Source organism: Sciurus carolinensis, chromosome 14 (genome assembly GCF_902686445.1).
Source record: "Sciurus carolinensis chromosome 14, mSciCar1.2, whole genome shotgun sequence".
Classification (NCBI taxonomy): Eukaryota; Metazoa; Chordata; class Mammalia; order Rodentia; family Sciuridae; genus Sciurus; species Sciurus carolinensis.
The window spans coordinates 54,904,045-54,928,494 of NC_062226.1; the positions used below are offsets into that span (position 1 = coordinate 54,904,045).

Here is a 24,450-nt window from a genome sequence, read left to right on the forward strand (position 1 = left end):
CCTTAACAAATTCTATTGAAATGTCTCCATGACAAACTCAACGTGAACCAATATAATAAACAAGACTCAGAAACTCAAATTTTGTAAAGATAAAAAACCAGCATAAAACCAGCACAGAAAATAAACTTTTTCTGGACCTTAGCCAGCTGTGGCCTTAGCCCATTACCAGACATGATGTACTAAAAACAATGGTTCTGCCCTAAAAAGATGAGAAGTGATTCCAAATACAGATGTGTTTAAGCAAAATATGATTAACATAGATCAAAGGTAGGACATTAAATCTCAAATTATTTTTTGAATCTATGATATTACAGCAATCTGTTTCTTCTTTAACCAAAATAATTTCCAACCAAGTTTTTTTTAAAGAAAAACATTGTTGTTACTGTGATCAACAAAAACTTAAAAATGTATCCAAATATACTTAAAACAAAGAAGATATTTTTTCAGATATCTCTTCTTTAAAACAGTCCCTAAATAATTATATTTGCTTCTTAATGTAAGAAATCCTAATACCTTTATATTTTTAGTGTGATATTCAATCTTCTGTTTGGTAGAATCAAGTTCATTAGATGCCTTTTCCTTAGCATCATTCATGCTGTTTATCTGATGAAAGAAAAGTAACTTTTTAACATTTTTCAGGGATAATTAACTCGAAAGCTAACCTTTAAGTGATTTTTTTATACTACTTAAATCAAAATTTTTGATAGTAATTAAGAGTTTTAATAAAAATACCTCTTTTGGTTAAATCATGTGTAGTTTCTGTCACAAGCTCACATGGCTAAAAACTATTCAACCTTAAAATGTCAGTGATGTTATTATTGTATTTTTACTAGATGTCTGGATAAAGGATTTCATTCTTACTGTAAACAATATAACTTTATTCTTAAAATCCTACTGGACCAAAATGCCAGAAGCAGTGGTATCTATAAAGAAAGAAAAAAGAACAGAGCAGAAGACTGTTTTTCTATACATCATGAGGGTATTCACAGGTCTCTCACTCCATATGACAACTTCAGGGTCGGTCACATGCAGTCCTACTGGGAAGGCTTGTGGCAGGTCATCAGTTGGTCCTGCACCGCTTGTGATTTATTTTCTTTGACAGTTCATTCTTCTTTCTGTCAGACTGCTCTTTTTGCTTTCTTTGCAGCCACCCCTTTGGTCTCCCCACTGCTGTCTCTGGCACTGGTTCACAACAAAGCACATTACTAAGCCAAAGCCTGCTGAGTCGACTTTTCAACTGTGCTGAGGATCATGTGACATTCATCCTCCCAAATAACAATTCGCTGTGGGTAATATGTTCTTAGTTACCCTGCAGCTTCCAGACCTAGGCCTCAGAAGAGTTTCATAAACTACTAACAATACAGGTCATCTTGTCTCACTGGGAAAGACTTAGCAATATTTGCTCTTCATAGAAATTTAATTACTTGATTGGTCACTTTCTTTTTTTCCTTTTGAACAATTACAGAGGATATTAAGTTGACTCATTTTTCCTCCTTTGTTTACCTTAGCTAACTAAAATTAAATCAGCCTCTACCATATAAATATAATGGTTTTATGGCCTTTGTATTATATAAAAGAAAGAGAAAAACAATAAATTGTATGCTATGTGACTTGTCTTAGGCTGAACAATCTGTTGTTTTGCCAACTAATTGTATTTAATGTAATTACTTCATATGCTAATTTGACAAGATGTAACTAGAAAAACTCTTCAATTTTTAAAGCATGAATTCATAAAACATTTTAATACCCAAGAAAATTATCAACTCACACATTAAACAATACAAATGAGATGATAAATAGAAGCATGAGCTTTTTCAATCAGCAAACTAAAAGCTTCCAGGCTACATCAAACGGATATTTGTTTTTAGAAACTTCTAACAACACTTTACTCCCTTTAGAGAATGAAAACTAATTTCTTTTTTATTACATTTTCCATAGCTTGTAGAATTCTTAAACTAAAATACTGACAAAACCTAAATTCCCATTACCTAATTCACATGTCATAAAACAATTACATTTAAATACAACACCTATTAACGTTAATGGCTTGCACAACTGTTTTATGAAATTAAAACAGATTATGAAGTCCAAGAAGTATTTATAACTTTGAAAATAAAAATTAGCCTGATGAGTTATAAAACCATACATGAGACACTACACTTTAGGCCACACTTAAAGAAGGAACACTGACAGACAATTTATTATTTTTTATATCTGTGAGGCTGTCAATTCAACATTCCCAATCTTTTTGACCTTTGTAATAAGCCAGGGACACGTACTGGTATGAGCTGAAGGCTATATGTGTGGAGCCAAACAGTGCAAGTGTTACCTCATTAGATGCATCTTCCAGCTTGTTCTGGTAATCTGTCAAGGTACGCCTCAAAGTCTCAAGGACAACAGGGAAGCTGGGAGGTTTATCTTTGTCCTTGTGGATACCTAGAGAAAAATATAGGATGAAAATATACCCTTAAAGTCACATAGGCACAAAAGCTAAGCAAACAGTAACAGAGATATTACAATTAGAGGTGAAAGACGTTATAAAACATTGAGCAAAATTTTATTCTCTACATACTGCTGTATAACCAAGGAGTAACAGCCTCTCTAAACAAGTTAACTGAAGTTAATGATATACCAAGTTCAAATTTATGGCTATTTTCTATCTTATCAATCCATATAATATTAGTTCTTTTTTTTTTCCTCCATTATCTCCTAATTGCAGTGTTCATATGTACCTGTTACCCAACAATTAAACGAATATAATACCATTGTTTTGGGAAATTGAATAAATGTACTTTGGTCCTTGTGTTTCTGATCAGTCAAACTTTTTATAACATACTATTTTGCTTAAATAACAACTTCTGAACCCAAGAGTATATACTCTTCTATTATGCTTGGAAATATTCTTCAATCCTTAAAATTCTTAAGATACAAGTTGAAATAAACAATAAAAATGTCATTATCTACATGACCACATCATGTTTCAATTAAAACACTTAAGACTGATATTCATTGTAAAAATATGAGTATTTCCATATTATACCCTCAAACTACTTTAATTCAGTTGGGCTCTAAGTTAAATTAGTAAATTAATCAAGTTCATGTGGTCAAATATAATTTCAAATATTAACTCAAAATAATCAAAAGTTGAGTTTTAAAAACCACTTTAAATTGATTTTTTTTATTTTACTATTCTTTAAATGTCAAAAAATAAGTACCAAAATTTAGTTTAAAACCATTCATACTAAAAATATTTTCATTTCCTGTTATAACTTTCCCCATATTTATAATCTAAATATTTCAATATATTAGATAACTTTAAAAAGAAGTATTCATAATATGTTTTATTATTCAGTCATTCCTTCAACTTATTTACTGAATTCCTATTGTTTACTAATCTTAGGCATTATGCATACAGAGGTGAGCAAAGTCAGTGTAGTTTCTGTCCATATACAATTTACAATCTAATAAGAGGGAGAGACTGTAAGTAGATCGCTTCATAAGATCATTCAACTTTCTTTTACGTGTTCAAAGACTGGAACTTGTAAAAGATGGGAGAAGGCGGTAATGAAGGAAAAAAAAAACAGAAAAGGGGAAAATTGCTGTTAACAATAGATTATGTAATTCATCTCAGAGTACTGGTAATATATATTGTTTTAATCTCAGGGAAAGGACCAACGAATTTATGACATTTATTAAGGTATACTTAAACACTATCTTAAGTATGGATACACCTTAAATATTCTTAAACATAAGAATAATATTTAACTTAAAAACTAAAAGTAATATGAAAACAACATTTATTACAGCTAGGAAAAAAAATACACAGTTTTGAGCCATGGAAATGGTTGTGACTATGAGTTGGAAAGACAACTCACTAAAAATTTCATTAAAGGTCTTACCAAAAAAAAAAAAAAGTTTTAAATTACTCCCTTGCACAAGATAAAATATGTAATATAAAATTCTTTTCTTTTGCCACTACACAAAGTAGTCCATGAATAAATTATTCAAGGACACTCAGGAAATCTGCTAGTTTTTACAATAAGGAAGAAAACTTCCTCTCAGAAATTCAGAATAAAATGACCTTGAGTGTTCAGGAGTAAAGGGACAAAATGCCCTGTCCTTACTGACCTATGCACATTTTTTATAATCTTCATAAAATAAAGTTTTCTTGCCTGAAAATGTTTATAAATAAAGTTTAGCTGAGGTACAGAGTATGCTTTATGTCCCACCAATATCTATAATAAAAAGAAGTACTTACTGGTCCCTTTGCATGGCAAAATGCTTACAAATAAAATAAATGTCCACAAATAAAAGAAACTTATTCACTGATTTGGTTTAAGCTAAAAATATTTTAATCACTACACTATGGCCCAAAAAACATTGGACTATTAAAACTATCCTATCAGAGGGAGGTTTAAAAACTCATGTACAAAGAGCACTAAAAAAGATTTGAACAGTGGTCATAATTGGCTTTTCAAAGATCAAATACCAGTTAAGGACAGATACGTCAGAACACTTTATATCTCAATAATAGCAACTCAGAATCTTTTGTTTTCCTCTCTCCTCCTCTCTACCCACGTCTCTGAACATAGGTACCAGCCCAAAATTTCACAAAATTATTCCCTACTTCAATTTCTCCCCCTCAATTTTAAGTAGGTTTCAACTCTAGCTAAACTTTGGCAATCTTTCCTTTAATTAGTAGCCCACAAAAAGGGACAGGGAAGAAGAAAAGGTTCTAAAACCCTTCATTTAAATGTTTCCTTTCAGACAATCTCAAAAAGTAAATGTTTTTACTTTTTGAAAAACAGAAATGGTTTTTCTTTTTGATTTTTTATTGGTACATTAGATTATACATAATAGTGGAACTCTTTATACATATTCGTATATTCACATGATATAACTCACACTGCTGTTATTACCTCAGTAAAAACAGTAAGTAGTAATGAATGAGGTAAATTCATCTCCTCTACCTTCTCAGTCATTCTCTTACCTATATCCTGCAAGACTCCCAAAGGGAGAATTAAGAAATAACAAAATTTAAGACAAAGACTGAGCTTCTTTAAAAAGATAAGAGGAAAAAACATGAAGGAGGGGGGATCCTGTTGTTTGATACTGATTTTTTATCATATAGTAGAAAACAGAAAACATCATTCAAATGGATTTTATTTTCACTCAATAAAAAAATAAACATTCACTACATAATGCATTGATTAAAAAAATGCCTTCTTATTCTAAAAGCACTAAAACATAAACATATTTTGCTGGCAGCTATACTTTTCAAGCTCAGACTACATTCTGCATATTAACTCATCTTAATCACTGAGGTCATAAACATCTTCATTATCTTGGAAAAACTGGTGCTCATTCTGGAGTATTTAAGGAAAAAGGCTCATAACTTTGCTAACATATGGAAAGTATTTATTATGTAAGTCCTACTCATCCACTCTCTATGTCCCTTGGGAGACTCCAGAAAACATTTCCTTCTCCAAGCCTTGAGAAACCTGCTGGTGAAGGGAGCCAAAGCCTTCCGGAACACTGTGTGGCTTTCAAGACAAGAATAAACCAGTCATGGTGGGGCATGCCTGTAATCCCAGGTACTCAGGAGGCTGAGGCAACAGGATTGAAAGTTCAAGGCCAGCTTCAGCAACTTAAAAAGGTCCTAAGCAACTTAGTGAGACCCTGTCTCAAAAAATAAAAAGGGCTGGGGATGTGGCTCAGTGAGTGATTAAATACTAGGTTCATTCCTCAGGACAAAAAAAAAAAAAAAAAAAAATCCAAGAATAATTATAGGAAATGGTAAAATCAAATGGGTTCCCTAAATTGAATGGGAGTGATGGGATCTTGGGGAATACAGCTCAAGTGGTAACTATTAATTTTCAGAGATAAAGTGAACATGGTTACCATAATGGATGGAGTCAAAGCAATAAACAAAAAGGCTTGACCCATGAAGATCACTAGCATCAGATAGTTAACTGATGATCATGGTGTCAACTGATCATAATTAGCTGATCATCATGTTCTTAGAACTAATGCCTACTTAAGGTCTTATTTTATTTGTATAAGTAGAAACTCTCTGGGTCTAATTACCAGAAGTAGGACTAAAAAGAGAGTACTGACCCTCAATGACTTCTCAGATTTGAGCTAGTTCACAGACCAAAATACCCTTGAATAAAGAGGACAGGTCCCTGTAGGAACCCTGACATACTGTTAAAAAGGTACAATGTAAATCCCCAGCACCACAAAAAAAAGAAAAAAAAAAGGTACAGTGTAAATCTTCCTCCTACCCTTCCTCAAGAAAACAAGCAACCATTTGCCAGGGTGACAATATGCAAGGGTAGTAACCTAATCATACTTCCAAGGAGCATCTTAACGATGGATCTAAGACACTAATTCAGGAAGATCTAAGATGCTATTGTGGTTCAAAAAAGTCAGGGTAGGCACTTACAGAAGTCAAGTTAACTCAATTTTGGCTAAGGTCTCTTTCTAGTAGGTTCAGTAGATCCCTGGACCCACCTCATAGTTATTTCCCCAGTTTGGAATACATACTTAGAAAACACAAAAGCAAAAACTCACACAATGCCCATTCTGGACACTGGTATGAGGAATATTATAGAGGAAAACTAAGTTTAAAAAGTCAAGTGGAACTACTCTTGGTGGCACACACCTATAAATCCAGAAGCTCAGCAGGGTGAGACAGGAAGATTGCAAGTTCAAGCCAGCCTCAGCAACTTAGTGAGATCCTGTCTCAAAATTAAAAAAAAAAAAAAAATTGAGGGGGTTTCAAGATGGCAGAATAGAGGTCACTTTCCTGACTGCTCCATGGTGTGAAACCAAGAAATCAGACACGCAGCTTCTTAACAACGTGGGTGAACAAAAAAATAAATAAATAAATAAAGGGAGGACTTTACTAGAATTTAAAACTGGACACTCAAAATAGTTCGGGAACTGAGGAGGGTGAATATAATAAGATAAGGAAGAAATCCCCAGCACCCCAGCCTCTGATGTGTCCAGAGGCACTAGCCAGAGCAGTCCCTCCATGAGTAAAGTGGAGGGATTAGGGAATTAAAGGAACCCACATTTGGGGGAAGCCTGAGGCATATCTGGTATGAAGAGTTTACAGATCAAAGACACTGCCCAACTAAGCTGAAAAGTATAGTGCACAATATTCTTATGCAGGAAAGAAGCCACCTTCTCTCCTGGCAGTGTGTGGAGGAGAGAGGAAGAAACCATTTTGCAGTGGTAGCACCAGGGTTGACTGCTACAGAAGCTGACTGCTGACAAACCCAAGTTTGGCCAGAAATATAGGCCTGGCAAACCCACACCACACAACATAGAGTATGCCTAAGTGACCAGGAGAAAATCAAACGTGGAGAGAGGTTTACATAGGGGAATATTGGTCATGGAAACCCAACTGGCTCTCCCCTTCACCCACCAATCTGGCTGCTTACTGGACCACCTGGGACAGATGCACCTGGCCAGGAATTTGAAAGGGCAAGGTCAGGAGAGATTGACTTTGGAGACTGAACCCAAGACCAGGGCCCCTAGAGATGCACCAATTTAAAAATCTCCAGACCAATTGGCATTCAGGGAAGAGCCTTGAGTCCACCTAAGCCTAAACTATGTGCCTCTAGGAATTTGGACTATGGGATTAACTCATTCACTCCAGGAATCTGGAGGGTAGAATATCACACTACAAACAACCTCATCTAACACTGTTGAGAAGAGAAGCTGAGAATCTTTTGAACTCCAACAGAAATAATTCTCTAACTTTTCATTGAAATTTTTTTCTCTCTTTCTCTTTTTTATTTTCTCTGTTTAATGGTGACCTTAATTGTTCATGGACATTTATACATACACATATTTGTTGTTCTTCTCATTTCTAGCATTTTTGAAACCAGTGATTTTTCATGGATCCATTTTCTGAGGACTAGGATACTTGATTAGCGTATTTCAGTTTTATTTTGTATTCTTTTATTTTTATTTTTCAAAATTTTTACTTTATATATTTTTTCTCTCACCTGTATCCCTTGATTCTTTCTTGTTTTTCTTCTGCTAACGGCCAATCTCTATTGTTCTTTCTTTCACTCATCCTCTTTTACTTCTATCTTCTCTCCTCCCCACTCATAATCATCACATCCTATATCACTTCTCTTCCTGTTCACCATTCAAAATTGTGAACCTTTTGCAAACTTACCATTTTTATTGTAGGCAATAACTATCATATCATTTCTGTTTATTATGATAATTAACATTGTAGTTGTCATAGCAGGAACTTTTTGTTTTAATGCTATATATTGTTTGCATTCTTTGTTGTCATTGTTTGTCTCCCACTAAACAATGGGGTACTGGAAACCTTCAGGGATCCTAGAAGTTCACAGGGTAGAAATTCTACTGCCTCAGATTCATAGTTTTAGATGAGTAAAGCACAAATAACATGAAAAAGCAAGGGAACAAATCACCCCAAATAAACCAATAATAGAATCCATCCATACCACGGTGGAAGAAATGTCACAGGAGGAGTTGAACTGATTAGCAAGGTAAAGGACAATATAAGGAGTGAAATCTGAGAGAAAATACAGAAAATAAAAGATCAGTTTATTAAAGAGATAGAGATTCTGAAAGAAATCAAGCAGAAACCCTCGAAATGAAGGAATCAACAAAGTGAATTAAAAATTTAACTGAAAGCATTAACAACACTCTAGATCACTTGAAAGATGAAATTTCAGTCAATCATGGAGATCCAAGATGGCGGACTAGAGGGAGGCTGCGTTCCTTGTTGCTCTGTAACTCCGGTTTCAAGCAGAGGATATCTGTTTCTTGGTGAGGCAGTTTTTGCTGCTTATCGATCCCCTGCTGTTTACCCCATTTGTCTGCTGTGATCACCTGCAGTCTGCCAGCATATCGATGCCCTTTTTGAGTGCAGATTGCTCACTGTCAGGCGCCTATCATCCTCCATTTGCCTGCCTCTCGCCTGCCTTACCCAACGCACGAGGTTCACCTCCCGATCATCCAACAACAGTCAGCAAACTGATCGCTGACCACCAGTGGAGCACCAACTGCCTGGGGTTGCCTGGAAGTTCACTGTTATAATACCTGCAGGTTGATTACACGTGACTGCTGCCATTTTGAGACAACAGCCAGGCCTCGTAGGACCCCTGGCCGGACTGACTGAGCCCCGTCTCCAGGATCCCTCAGCCCAACCGATCACTCCCTGCCTCTGGGGCCCTCACATCAACTGACTGCTCCCTGCCACCAGGACCCCAGACCAACTGACTGCACCCTATCACCGGAACCCCAGACCGACTGATTGCACCCAGCTTCCAGGATCCCACAACCACACCAAACACACCCGACTTCCAGGACCCCTGCCTGACCAATGGCACTCCACCTCCAGGTCCTCCAGCTGACCACGTCCACACCCTGAGCTGCAGCTCCCCATTTGCCAACACATTTCGAAGCCAGAGCAGCCATCTTAGACAATCCTGGAAGCCATAGCTCTGATCTTTAGGTGGGGCAAAACCCATCCTGAGACGCCTGTTGGAGACTTGAAGTTCATTGTCATGTACCTCTCATGCGTCAGGCTACTGAAGACTGGGAGGTTTCATTACTATATGACTGTTACACTGTAGATTTTCTTTTCTCTCCTGATTGAAAAATTTTGTGTTTTTATTTCTTTACTTTTCTTGCTCTCTTTTCCTTCTGTTTACCTGTTCTCTCAGAGTCTCTTTCTCCCTTTTTTGCATGCTAACATCCAATTTCTTTTGATTACACTCTCACCCTATTATCTAGAACTTCTGTATATTCTTTTCTTATCCCATTAACAGTTACATTCTACATCTCTCTGCATCCTCTGTCCTCCATTTGAAACTGCAGACCTTATTGCAAACCTGTTTGTTTTACTGAAGATAATATTTGAACTCATTCTGTTTATTATGACAATTTTGTTATTGTCCTCATAGGGGCTATTTGGTCTAGGATTGCCTAGTGTCTGAATTGGGCACTGCTAATATTGATCTCCCCTTAAAGAAAAGGTTTTGGAAGCCTACAGGGCCACTATAAGCCTATAGGGGGAAATCTGCAATACCCCAGATCTGCACTGCTAGAGGGGAAGAGACATGAACAACATGAAAAAACAAGGGAAGAAAATGATTCAAACAAATCTAGATCCTATATTAATAGAATCAAATGACAGTAAGTTAGAAGAAATGTCAGAAAAGGACTTCAGATTATACATGAGGACTTCAGATTATACATGATTAAGATGATTCACGAAGCAAAGGATGAGATAAGGGAGCAAATGCAGGCAATGAATGATAATACCAATAAGCTGAAAGAGCACCTGCAGGAAGCAAAAGATCATTTCAACAAAGAGAAAGAGATTCTCAAACAAAAAAAACAAACAGAAATCCTTGAAATGAAGGAAACAATAAACTAAATAAAAAACACAATGGAAAGCATCACCAAAAGACTAGACCACTTGGAAGACAGAACCTCAGACAATGAAGACAAAATATTGAATCTTGAAAATAAAGTTGCCCAAACAGAGAAGATGGTAAGAAATCATGAACAGAATCTCCAAGAACTATGGGACATCATAAAAAGATCAAATTTAAGAATTATTGGGATTGAGGAAGGCACAGAGATACAAACCAAAGGAATGAACAACCTATTCAATGAAATAATAGCAGAAAATTTACCAAACCTGAAGAATGAAAAGGAAAATCAAATACAAGAGGCTTAAAGAACAACAAATGCACAAAATCACAACAGATCCACACCAAGGCACATTATAATGAAAATGCCTAACATTCAAAATAAAGATAGAATTTTGAAGGCCGTGAGAGAAAAGCATCAGACTACATATAGGGGGAAACCAATATGGATAGCAGTCAACTTCTCAACTCAGACTCTAAAAGCTAGAAGGGCCAGGAACAATATATTTCAAGCTCTGAAAGAATATGGTTGCCAACCAAGAATCCTAAACCCAGCAAAACTAACCTTCAGATTTGAAGATGAAATAAAATCCTTCCATGTTAAAAAAAAAGTTAAAAGAATTTACAAATAGAAAGCCTGCACTACAGAATGTTCTCAACAAAATATTCCATGAGGAGGAAATGAAAAACAACAATGGAGGTCAGCAAAGGAAGGAACTACCTTAGAGAAAAACCACTCAAAGGAGAAACCAAGCCAACTTAAAAACCAAAAATAAGCCAAATGACTGGGAATACAAATCATTTCTCAATAATAGCCCTGAATGTTAATGTCCTAAACTCATCAATCAAAAGACACAGACTGGCAGAATGGATTAAAAAGAAAGACCCAGCAATATGCTGCCTGCAAGAGACTCATCTCATAGAAAAAGATATCCACAGACTAAAGGTGAAATGATGGGAAAAAACCTACCACACACATGGACTCAGTAAAAAAGCAGGGGTTTCCATCCTTATATCAGATAAAGTGGACTTCATGCCAAAGTTAATCAGAAGGGATAAAGAAGAACATTTCATGCTTAAGGGAACCATAAATCAGGAAGACATAACGATAGTAAATATTTATGCTCCAAACAATGGTGCATCCCTATACATCAAACGAATCCTTCTCAATTTCAGGAATCAAATAGACCACAACACAATAATAGTGGGTGACTTTAACGTACTGCTGTCACCACTAGACAGATCTTCCAAACCAAAACCAACCAAAGAAACCATAGAACTCAATAACACAATCAATAACCTAGACTTAATAGACATATATAGAATATTCCATCCATCAACAAGCAGATTCACTTTCTTCTCAGCAGCACATGGAACATTCTCAAAAATAGACCATATGTTATGTCACAAAGCAGCCCTTAGGAAATCCAAAAAAATAGAGATACTGCCTTGTGTTCTATCAGATCATAATGGACTGAGAGTAGAAATCAATGACAAAATAAAAAACAGAAATTACTCCAACAGCTGGAGACTAAATAATATGCTATTGAATGAAACATGGATAACAGAAAACATCAGGGAGGAGATAAAAAAATTCTCAGAGGTCAATGAGAACGATGATACAACATATCAAAATCTCTGGGACACTATGAAAGCAGTACTAAGAGGAAAATTCATTGCATGGAGCTCATTCCAGAAAAGAATGAGAAGTCAACAACTAAATGACCTAACATTACAGCTCAAAGCCCTAGAAAAAGAACAATAGAATAACAGAAAAATTAGTAGAAGACAGGAAATAATTAAAATCAGAGACGAAATCAATGAAATTGAAACAATGGAAACAATTCAAAAACTTGACAAAACAAAAAGTTGGTTCTTTGAAAAAGTAAACAAAATAGACAAACCCTTAGCCACACTAACAAAGAGAAGGAGAGAGAAAACTCAAATTACTAAAATTCATGATGAAAAAGGAAATATCATGACAGACACCACTGAGATACATAACATAATGAGAAGCTACTTCAAAAATCTGTATTCCAACAAAATAGAAACTACGAAGACATCAACAAATTTCTAGAGACATATGCTCCTCCCAAACTGAACCAGGAGGACATACACAATTTAAACAGATCAATATCAAGCAAAGAAATAGCAGAAGCCATTAAAAACCTACCATCCAAGAAAAGCCCAGGACCAGACAGATTCTCAGCCAAGTTCTACAAGACCTTCAAAGAAGAACTCATTCAATACTTCTCAAAGTATTCCAGGAAATAGAAAAGGAGGGTACCTTACCAAACTCATTCTATGAAGCTAACATCACCCTCACACCCAAACCAGGAAAAGACACATCAAGGAAAGAAAATTTTAGACCAATATCCTTGATGAATATAGATGCAAAGATCCTTAACAAAATATTGGCAAACTGTATCCAAAAACATATTAAGAAAATCATGCACCATGATCAAGTGGGGTTCATCCCTGGAATGCAAGGATGGTTTAACATTGGTAAATCAATAAACGTAATCCATCATGTCAATAGACTTAAGGATAAGAATCATATGGTATTTCAATTGACACAGAAAAAGCATTTGACAAAATACAACACCTCTTCATGCTCAAAACACTAGAAATAATAGAGATAGTAGGAACATACCTGAACATTGTAAAGGCTACTTATGCTAAGCCCATGACCAACATCATTCTTTTTTCTTTTTTTTTGTGGTACTGGGGATTGAACTCAGGGCCTTGTGCTTGCAAGGCAAGCACTCTACCAGTTGAGCTATCTCCCCAGTCCACCAACATCATTCTTAATGGAGAAAAACTGAAACCATTCCCTTTAAAAATGGGAACAAGACAGGGATGTCCTCTTTCACCACTTCTATTCAACATTGTCCTCGAAACTCTAGCCAGAGCAATTAGACAGACTAAAGAAATTAAAGGGATACAAATAGGAAAAGAGGAACTTAAGCTGTCACTATTTGCTGATGACATGATTCTATATTTAGAGGATCCAAAAAACTCCTCCAGAAAATTTCTAGACCTCATCAATGAATTCAGCAAAACAGCAGGCTATAAAATCAACACACATAAATCTAAATTTTTTTTATATGCAAGCGATGAAACATCTGAAAGGGAAATGAGGAAAACAACTCCATTTGCAATAGCCTCAAAAAAAAAAAAAAAAAAAAAAAACTTGGGAATCAATCTAACCAAAGAGGTAAAAGATCTCTACAATTAAAACTACAAAACATTGAAGAAAGAAATTGAGGAAGACCTTAGAATATGGAAAGATCTCCCATGTTCTTGGATAGGCAGAATTAATATTGTCAATATGGTCAAACTACCAAAAGTGCTATTCAGATTCAATGCAATTCCAATTAAAATCCCAATGACATACCTTACAGAAATAGAGCAAGGAATCATGAAATTCATCTGGAAGAATAAGAAACCCAGAATAGCTAAAGCAATCCTTAGCAGGAAGAATGAAACAGGGGGTATCGCAATACCAGAACTTCAACTATACTACAAAGCAATAGTAACAAAAACGGCATGGTACTGGCACCAAAATAGACAGGTAGATCAATGGTACAGAATAGAGGACACGGGCACAAACCCAAATAAATACAATTTTCTCATATTAGACAAAGGTGCCAAAAATATGCAATGGAGAAAAGATAGCCTCTTCAACAAATGGTGCTGGGAAAACTGGAAATCCATATGCAATAGAATGAAACTAAACCCCTATCTCTCACCCTGCACAAAAATCAATTCACAATAGAACAAGGACCTTGGAATCAGACCAGAGACCCTGCATCTTATAGAAGAAAAAGTCGGGCCAAATCTTCAACACATTGGCTTAGGATCAGACTTTCTTAACAGGACTCCCATAGCACAAGAAATAAAAGCAAGAATCAATAACTGGGATACATTCAAACTAAATAGCTTTCTCTCAGCAAAGGAAACTATCAGCAATGCAAAGAGAGAGCCTACAGAGTGGGAGAAAATCTTTGCCACTCATAGTTCAGATAGAGCACTAATTTCCAGAATATATAAAGAACTCAAAAAACTCAAAAAAAGAATACAAATAACCCAATCAACAAATGGGCTAAGGATATGAACAGACACTTCACAGAAGATCTACAAGCAATCAACAAACATATGAAAAAATGTTCATCATCTTTAGTAATAAGAGAAATGCAAATCAAAACTACCCTAAGATTCCATCTCACCCCAATTAGAATGGCGATTATCAAGAATACAAGCAACAATAGGAGTTGGTGAGGATGTAGGGAAAAAGGTACACTCATACATTGCTGGTGGGGCTGCAAATTAGTGCAGCCACTCTGGAAAGCAGTGTGGAGATTCCTTAGAAAACTTGGAATGAACCCACCATTTGAACCAGCTATCCCACTCATCAGCCTATACCCAAAGGACTTAAAATCAGCATACTACAGAGATACAGCCATATCAATGTTCATAGCTGCTCAATTCACAATAGCCAGGTTGTGGAACCAACCTAGATGACCTTCAATTGATGAATGGATAAAGAAACTGTGGTATATATATATATATATATATACCATAAAGAATGATAAAAATATGGCATTTGCAGGCAAATGGATGAAATTGGAGAATATCATGCTACATGAGATAAGCCAATCTAACAAAACCAAAGGACGAATGATCTCACTGATAAGCAGATAGTGACACATAATGGGGGATGTGAAGGGGGCAATAATGGAGGAAGGAGGGACTGTATAGAGGGAAAAGAGGGGTGGGAGGGGTAGGGGGGAAGGAAAAAATAAAAGAATGAATCAAACGTCATTACCCTATGTAAATGCATGATTACACCAATGGTATGCTGTTATTCCATGTACAAACAGAAACAACATGCATTCCATTTGTTTACAATAAAAATAAATTAAAATAAGTTAAAAAAAAGAAAGAAATAAAAAGAACATTTCCACATCACAAAAGCAGGAAAAGTACCTGATTTCAAAACCAGAATTTACCACCAGTTTCCTCTCTTCTCCTGGTCAAAGGAAGAACTGAGGAATGCTTTCTCATATCTCTTGCTCAAACACCACAAGAGGAAGTCCACCTGTATTCCTCCTTCTTTGTGAAAATGACAGGGTCACTCCCCTAGCAGTTAAAGGACTTCTTCTGGTGTTGTAGTAATTGTCATGTGATTGTATTTGTGGAGGAAGCATTAGAACTCACTGGTATTACATTAACATTTCACCTTAAATATTTTATTCATCTATCTTAAAATACTTAAAATTCAAATTTTTCTTAGAAATAGCTGGAAATGTTATATGTATCATAACAAACATGATGCTTCATGAACAAATCTGGTTATACAGTACAGGAACTGAGACTTGAGATCAGACTAACCTAGACTTTCAGGAAAGACCCTCCCCTGATCTTCCATTGCTGTTAACTATGTACTTTAGGCAAGTCACTTGATGTCTCTTAGGTTTAGTTTCTATATCTGTAAAATGAAGTCACAATACCTATCAAATAGCATGATTGTGAGAATTAAATGAGATAATATATAAAATAGATAAAACATGCCTGGCATATAATAAAAATCAATAAATGGTGAAAAAAAAAGAAATTTCAGTCAATGAAGACAAAATATATAATCTTGAAAGCAAAGTTGAACATGGAAAAAACATGTTAAAAAACCATGAATAGAACTTCCAAGAAATACAGGATAACCAAAAATGACCAAATTTACAATTTATCAGGACAGATGAAGGCAAGGAGATACAAATCAAAGGAATGCACAATCTTTTCAATGTAATAATATCAGGAAATTTCCCAATCTTAAAGAGTGATATGGAAAAATCAAGTACAGGAGGTTTACAGGACCCCAAATATACAAAAGTACAAGAAAACTATATCAAGACACATTACTATGAAAATGGCCAACATACAGAATAAGGACAGAATTTTAAAGGCTGTGAGAGAAAAATGACAGATTACTTTCAGAGGGAAACCAATCAAAATCTCAGCAGCTTTCTCAACCCAGATCCTCAAAGTTAGGAGGTCATGGAATAATATATAACAAGCTCTACAAGAAAACGAATGCCAGCAAAGAATACTATACCTAGCAAAATTAAGTTCAGATTTGAAGATGAAATGAAAACCTTCCATGATAAACAAAAGTTAAAATAATTCACAACTAGAAAGCCTGCACTACAAAACACACTCAACAAAATATTTCATGAAGAAGAAATACAAAATAAAATTGAAAAGCAGCAAATGAAGGAACTACACTAGAAGAAGAGTCAATCAAAGGAGAAACTAATTCAAATTAAAAAGCATAAATAAATCAAAATGACAGGGAATAAAAATCACATCTCAATAATTAACACTGACTGTAAATGGCCTAAACTCATCAAACTCAACATTGGATTAAATAACAAGACCCAACAATATGCTCTCTCCAAGAGACTTACCTCACAGGCAAAGACATCCACAGACTGAAAGTAAAAGGATGGGAATCAACATTTCACTTACATGGACTGTGTAAACAAGCAGGGTTTCCATCCTCATATCAGACAAAGTGGACTTCAAGTTACAGTCAGAAGGGATAATGAAGGATATTTCATGCTGCTTAAGGGAATCATAACTCAACAAGACATAACAATCATAAATATTTATGCCCCAAACAATGGAGTATCTATGTACATCAAACAAACCCTTCTCAATTTCAAGAATCAAACAGATCACAACACAATAATACTGGGTGACTTTAACATGCCTCTCCCACCACTGGACAAATCCTCCAAACAAAAACTAAAGGAAAAAGCTATAGATAAATTTTAAAAATTAAAAATTTTTTTAAATTTAATAAATGCCATTTGACCTAGTTATCCCACTTCTCAGTTTATACCCAAAGGACTTAAAATCAGCATACTACAATAACACACCCACATGAATGTTTATAACAACGTGATTCACAATAGCTGGATTTTTAGAATCAACCTAGATGCCCTTCAATAGATGAATGGATAAAGAAACTGTGATATATATACATAATGGAATACTACTCAGTCACAAAGAAGAATAAAATTACGACATTTGCAGGTAAATGGATGGAGATGGAGAATATCATGCTAAGTGAAATAAGCCAATCCAAAAAAACCAAAGGTCAAAAGTTTTCACTGATAAGTGGATGATGATATATAATGTTGGGGGGAGAAGAATGAAGGAACATTGGATTGTGAAGAGGGAAATGAGTGGGGGAGTGGAGAGGGGAAGATAGTAGAATGAGTCAGACATCATTACCCTATGGTACATGCATGATTACACAAATGGTGTGAATCTACATTGTGTACAACCATAGAAATGAAAAGTTGTACCCCATTTGTGTGCAATGAATCAAAATGCAGTTTGTAAAAAAAAAAATAAATTAAAAAGACATACACTATAGAACTAAAAAAGTACAATTAATAATTTAGAGTAACATATATATATAGAATATTTCATCTATCAAGGACTGAAAACACTTTCTTCTCAGCAGCACATGGATCCTTCTCTAAAACAGACCATATCTTAGGCCACAAAGCAACTCTATGCAAATATAAAAAAATAAGAGATAATTCCTTGCATTCTATCATATCATAATGGAATGAAACGAGAAACCAATGATAAAATAAAAAATAGAAGCTACTCTAACACCTGGAGACTAAATAATACACTGCCAAATGACCAATAGATAGTTGAAGAAATCAGGGATGAAATAAAAAAATACTTAGGGTAAATGAGAATAGTGATACAACATATTAAAATCTCTGGGACACTATGAAGGCAATGCTAAGAGGAAAGTTCACTGCACTGAGCTCATTCATTAAAAGAATAGGAGGTTGAAAAATAAATAACCAGGGCTGGAGAGAGAGCTCAGTCGGTAGAGTACGTGCCTTGCAAGCATGAGGCCCTGGGTTCGATCCCCAGCACCCCCAAAAAATAAATAAATAAATAAATAAATAACTGTCTTAGCCAGATTTCACTTCTGTGATCAAACGACCCAACCAGAAAAAACTGTGGAGGAGAAAAAGCTTATTAGCGGGTTCATGGTTTCAGAGTTCTCAATCCATATACAGCTAGCTCCATTCTCTAGGGCTCCACATGAGGCTAACATCAAAGCAGAAGAGTGTGGCAGAGGGATGTAGCTCACATGATTTCAGGAAATAGAGAGTCTCCACTTGCCAGATACAAATATATTCCACAAAGCTATGCCCACAATCAGGAAATAGTCTCCACTTGCCAGATACAAATATATTCCACAAAGCTATGCCCACAATGTCCTACCTTCTTTGGCTACACCCCACCTGCCTTCAGTTACCATTCAATTAATCCCATCAGATGATTAATCCACTGATTGCATTAAGGTTCTTGTAACCCAATCATTTCTCCTCTAAATCTTCTTGCATTTTCTCACATATGAGCTTTTGGGGGACACCTCACACCCAAACCATAACACTAACATTGCATATCAAAATCCTAGAAAAAAAAAAGAACAAATCAACACCAAAAGCAGAAGATGGGAAATAATTAAAATCAGCTGAAATCAATGAAATTAAATAATTTTAAAATTCCAAAATCAATAATTGACAAAACAGAAAGTTGGCTCTTTGAAAAAATAAATAAAATTGATAAACCCTTAGTCACATTAATGAAGAGAAAGAGAGAGAAAACTCAAATTACTAAGATTCATGATGAAAATATAAACATCACCATAGACACTACTAAAATAAGAAAATAATCAGAAACGATTTTTAAAATTTATACTCTACTAAAATAGAAAATCTTGAAGACATTGACAAATTTCCAGAGACATATGACCTACCCAAATTGAATCAGGAGAACACACACAATTTAAACAGATGAATTTCAAGCAATGAAATTGAAAAAACCATCAAAAGCCTACCAACAAAGGAAAGCCCAGGACCAGACAGATTCTCAGTCAACTTCAACAAGACATTCAAAAAAGAACTAAACACCAATCATTCTGTTATTCCATGAAATACAAAAGGATGGAACCCTTCCAAACTCATTCTATGAAGCTAGTATTACCCCTGACACCAAAACCAGACAAAGACACAGCAAGGAAAGAAAATTTCAGACCAATATCCCTGATGAACATAGAAGCAAAAATTTTCAATAAAATTCTGGCAAATCACATATAAAAACATATTAAAAGATAGTGTACCATGATCAAGTGGTGTTCACTCCAGGAATGCAAGGTTGGTTCAGCATACAGAAATTAATAAACATAATTCATTACGTCAACAGACTTAAAGACAAGATTCACATGGTTATCTCAAAAGATGCAGAAAAGGCATTTGGACAAAATACAGCATCCACTCATATTCAAACCACTAGAAAAACTAGGGATAGTAGGAACATACCTCAACATTGTAAAAGCCATATATGCTCAACCTAAGGTCAACATCATTCTAAATGGAGAAAATTGGAAGCATTCCCTCTAAAAACTGGAAGAAGACACAGATGCCCTCTTTCATCACTTCTATTCAACATAGTCATGAAAACTGTAGCAAGAGAAAGAAATTAACTGGATACAGATAGGAAAAGAAGAACTCAAACTATCACTATCATGCTGGCAACTATCATGCTGACAACATGATTCTATATTTAGAAAAACCCAAAAACCTCAAATAGAAAACCTCTAGAAATCATAAATGAATTCAGCAAAGTAGAAGGATATAAAATTAAAACAAATAAATCAATTGCATTCCTATATACTAGGAATGAATCAACTGAAAGAGAAATCAGAAGAACTATTCCATTCACGATAAACTCAAAAAAATAAAATAAGATATTCAGGAATCAATCTAACGAAAGAGTGCAGTGCAAGACCTCTACAAATGAAAACTACAGAACTCAAAAGGAAGGAATTGAAGACAACCTTAGAACAAGGAAAGATCTCCTATGCTCTTGGATAGACAGAATTAACATTGTTAAAACGGCCACACTACCAAAAGTGCTTACAGGTTTAATGCAATTCCTATGAAAATTCCAAAGACATTCTTCTTAGAAATAGCAAAAGCATTATGAAATTCATTTGGAAAAATAAAGAGAACCAAAATAACCAAAGCAATCCTCACTGAGAAAAATGAACCAGGAAGCATAATCATCCAGACCTTAAATTATGCTAAAGAGCTATAGTAACAAAAATGACACCAAAGTAGGCATGAAGACCAATGGGACAGAATAGAAGACACAGAGACAAACCCACATAAATACAGTTATCTCATACTAGACAAAGGTGCCAAAAACATACATTAGAGAAAAAATAGCCTCTTCAACAAATAATACTGGGAAAACTAGAAATCCATATGTAGCAAAATGAAATTAACACCCCTATCTCTCACCCTGCACAAAACTCAAATCAAAGTAGATCAAGAACACAGGCATTATGCCAGAGACCCTGCACTTGCTAGAAGAAAAAATAGGCCCAACTCTCCACCATGTCAGCTTAGGAACCAACTTCCTCAATAAGACTCCTAAAGTGCAAGCAGAAAAATCAAGAATCAATAAACAGGACGGTATCAAACTAAAAAGCTACTTCAGCAAAGGACACAATCAAGAAAAACAGAGAGCCTAAAGAATGGAGAAAATCCTATACATGAGGTAGAGCATTACTCTCCAGGATATACAAAAAACTTAACACTAAAAATAAAAACAAGTAACCCAATCAATAAATGGGCAAAGGAGCTGAACTGAGAGTGCACAGAAGAAGAAATAACAATTGGTCAACAAATATATGAAAAAACGTTCAACATCTAGCAATTAGAGAAATGCAAATTAAAACTACACTGAGATTTCATTTCACTCCAGTCAGAATGGCAATTATCAAGAATACAAGCAATAATAAATGTTGATGAAGATGTGGGGAAAAAGGTACACTCATGCATTGCTCGTAGGACTGCCAATTGATGTAACCACTCTGGAAAGCACTACAGAGATTCCTCAGAAAACTAGGAATGGGAACCACCATTTGACCCAGTTATTCCACTCCTTGGCATATACCCAAAGGACTTAAAATCAGCCTACTATAGTGACACAGTCATATCAATGTATATAGCAGCTCAATTCACAATAGCCAAGCTATGGAACCAACATAGGTGCCCTTCAACAGATGAATGGATAAAGAAAACATGGTACATATACACAATGGAATATTACTCAGCCATAAAGAATCATGAAATTATGGCATTTGCCGGTAAATGGATGGATCTGGAGACTATTATGCTAAATAAAATAAGCCAATCCCAAAAAGTCAAAGGCTGAATGTTCTCCTTGATATGCAGATGCTAACTCACAACAGGCAGGGGGAGATAGGAGCAGAGGTTCATCAGACTGGACAAGGGTGAGTGGGGGGAAGGAAGGGAGGATGGGAATGGTAAAGACAGTAGAATGAGTTGCACATAACATTCCTATGTTCATATATGAATACATGACCACTGTAACTCCACATCATGTATAACTACAAAAATGGGAAGTTATACTCCATGTATGTATAATATGTTAAAATATTTTGTCATGTATAACTAAAAAGAACGAATTGAAAAAAACATTGAAAATAAATAAATGCTAATACAAATAAATTTTTATTTTTTTAATTTGTTCTCATTAGTTATACATGACAGTAGAATGCACTTTGACACATTGTACACAAATGGAGCACAACTTCTCCCTTCTCTAGTTGTACATGGTGCAGTCACACCAGTAGTTAAATCATACATGTATATGGGGTAATAATGTCCATCTCATTCCACCACCTTTCCCTTCCCTGTACCTCCTCCCCTCCTCTCACTCCCCTCTGCACAATCCAAAGTTCCTTCATTTTTCCCTACCCACCTCCCACTATGGATCAGCATCTGCTTATCAAAGAAAACATTCAGCCTTTGGTTTTCTGGGTTTGGTTTATTTTGCTTAGCATGATATTCTCCAACTCCATCCATTTACCTGCAAATACCATGATTTCATTCTTCTTTAAGGCTGAGTAATATTCCATTGGGTATATATACCATATTTTCTTTATCCATTCATATACTGAAAGGTACCTAGGTTGGTTCCATAGCTTGGTTATTGTGAATTGAGCTGCTATAAACATTGATGTGACTCCATCACTGTAATATGCTGATTTTAAGTTCTTTGGAAATCTGGGGATGTGGATCAATGGTTAAGCACCCCGGGTTCAATTCCTAGTAGAAAAAAAAAAAAAGCCAAGTGAAAGTTACTAGAGTTTTCACCTACCAAAATTATGTCACATTCCTGGAGAAATTATAAAACTTGGTGCCTTCCACAGATGTGGCAAACAAAAGGATGGTAATTTCTACCACATAAGCATTCAACTGGCCTGTAAGAACCACTGCAGAACACATATGGATCTCAGGAACTGATAGTGAAGTACCTTACTCATAATCGTGTGTGACTCCAATTGTAGCAGCTGGCAAAGATGCAGTGTAATTGCTGGAGTAAATAAACCCATTGCCTAGCAACTGAAATGAAACTATTTGTTTTATTCTTTTACAAAAGACCACCAAAAAATTTCTTTCAGCTGGCAAGGTCAATAAATATGCTTTTTCTGCTGCCCTATCTCAAGACAAATCTACCCTAGTCCCTATCATAATCTACTCTGTAAAAATCTTGATCAACTCTCCATTCCAGAAGGTACCACATGCTGTACTACTAAGCTGATACTACTTTGACTGAACCTGGTGAATAGAAAGTAAACTTTTAGGATTTTGCAGAAAAGCAAGCCGTTCTCTAAAGATAATTATTCTCCTTTTTAAAAACTGGCTTTGGACTTGATACTGACCCTCAACAGACACTGAATTCATGGCCTCAGGCCATCATAAAATGGTTAGTGGCTGATCCACACCAACCCATATATTTGGGCATACAAAACATCATTCCATCATCAAGTCAAAGTGGTATATACAAGACTGGATTCAACCACACCTTGCAGGTACAACTAAGTGGCATAATCAAGTAGCCATAAGCCCTACTCTTGCTCACTCTCTTAATTCATATATTGGATACTTAAAATGTACCCTATAGCCACCTGACTACTGGGGAAAAACAGAGTTTGTTTACAGCTTATTTTGTATGAAATACTGATATCACTTCAAAGTAGACAACTACAGCAAGGGTGGCTCTGAAAAACAGTGGTGCAGAGAAATCCTCCCAGTCAGCAGAACTTCAAGTAATGGAGCTGACTGACATTTGGTCTGGAATGAGATAGCTAACGGCACAAATTAACACCAGTTTATGAGTAGTGTATAACAGCTTCACTGAGTAGGCAGAGACAAGGAAAGAACATGAATAGAAAATTAACAAACTTTAGATTATGTAGAAGGAAATGAGAAGGGGTATGAAAAATCATGGAATGAGACAGACATCATTACCCTATGTACATGTATGATTACACAAATAGTATGAATCTACAATGTGTACAACCATAGAAACAAAATGATATACCCCATTTGTGTACAACGAGTCAAAATGCAGTCTATAAAAATAAAGAAATAAAGAAAAAAGGGACAAAAGGATACTTTCTGAGGGAAAAAAAAAAAAGTTGCTCAGGAGAATATGTGAACAGACCTCTCCAAACGGGCAGTATGTCCAGATAAACTTCAGTAATAGACAATCTTAATCCTGAGAACAAGACGAAGCATTTTAGAGATATCAGCCATCATTTGTCCATACCTGATTAAACAAAGGAGTCATGGAAGCAACAATGGGGATAATAAACTAGGCCCAGCAACACACTCCCATTCACCAAGAATGACTAGATCATGACCCCTGCTGAGTGGCAAATTCACCAATAACCAAGACAAACAGTGGGCCCATCATTTGCACTATTCTTTGGGGGGAATGAACGATGGCAGATTGCTCACACGAGTCATTTACATTATGAAACCAGGAATACTTTGCTTTATTTTTCTTTTTTCCCTTACAATACAGAGGATTGAATCCA

The 24,450-nt window shown here is 35.6% G+C and overlaps 1 protein-coding gene across 1 annotated transcript in view; it reads right to left on the minus strand.

Moving 5' to 3' along the window:
* Ccdc171 (coiled-coil domain containing 171) overlaps positions 1–24,450 on the minus strand; it is a 370,550-nt gene that overhangs the window by 226,132 nt on the left and 119,968 nt on the right. Inside the window, 2 exon segments of the mRNA XM_047523648.1 lie at positions 514–603; positions 2,330–2,436. Coding sequence (XP_047379604.1) covers positions 514–603; positions 2,330–2,436 — 197 coding nt within the window.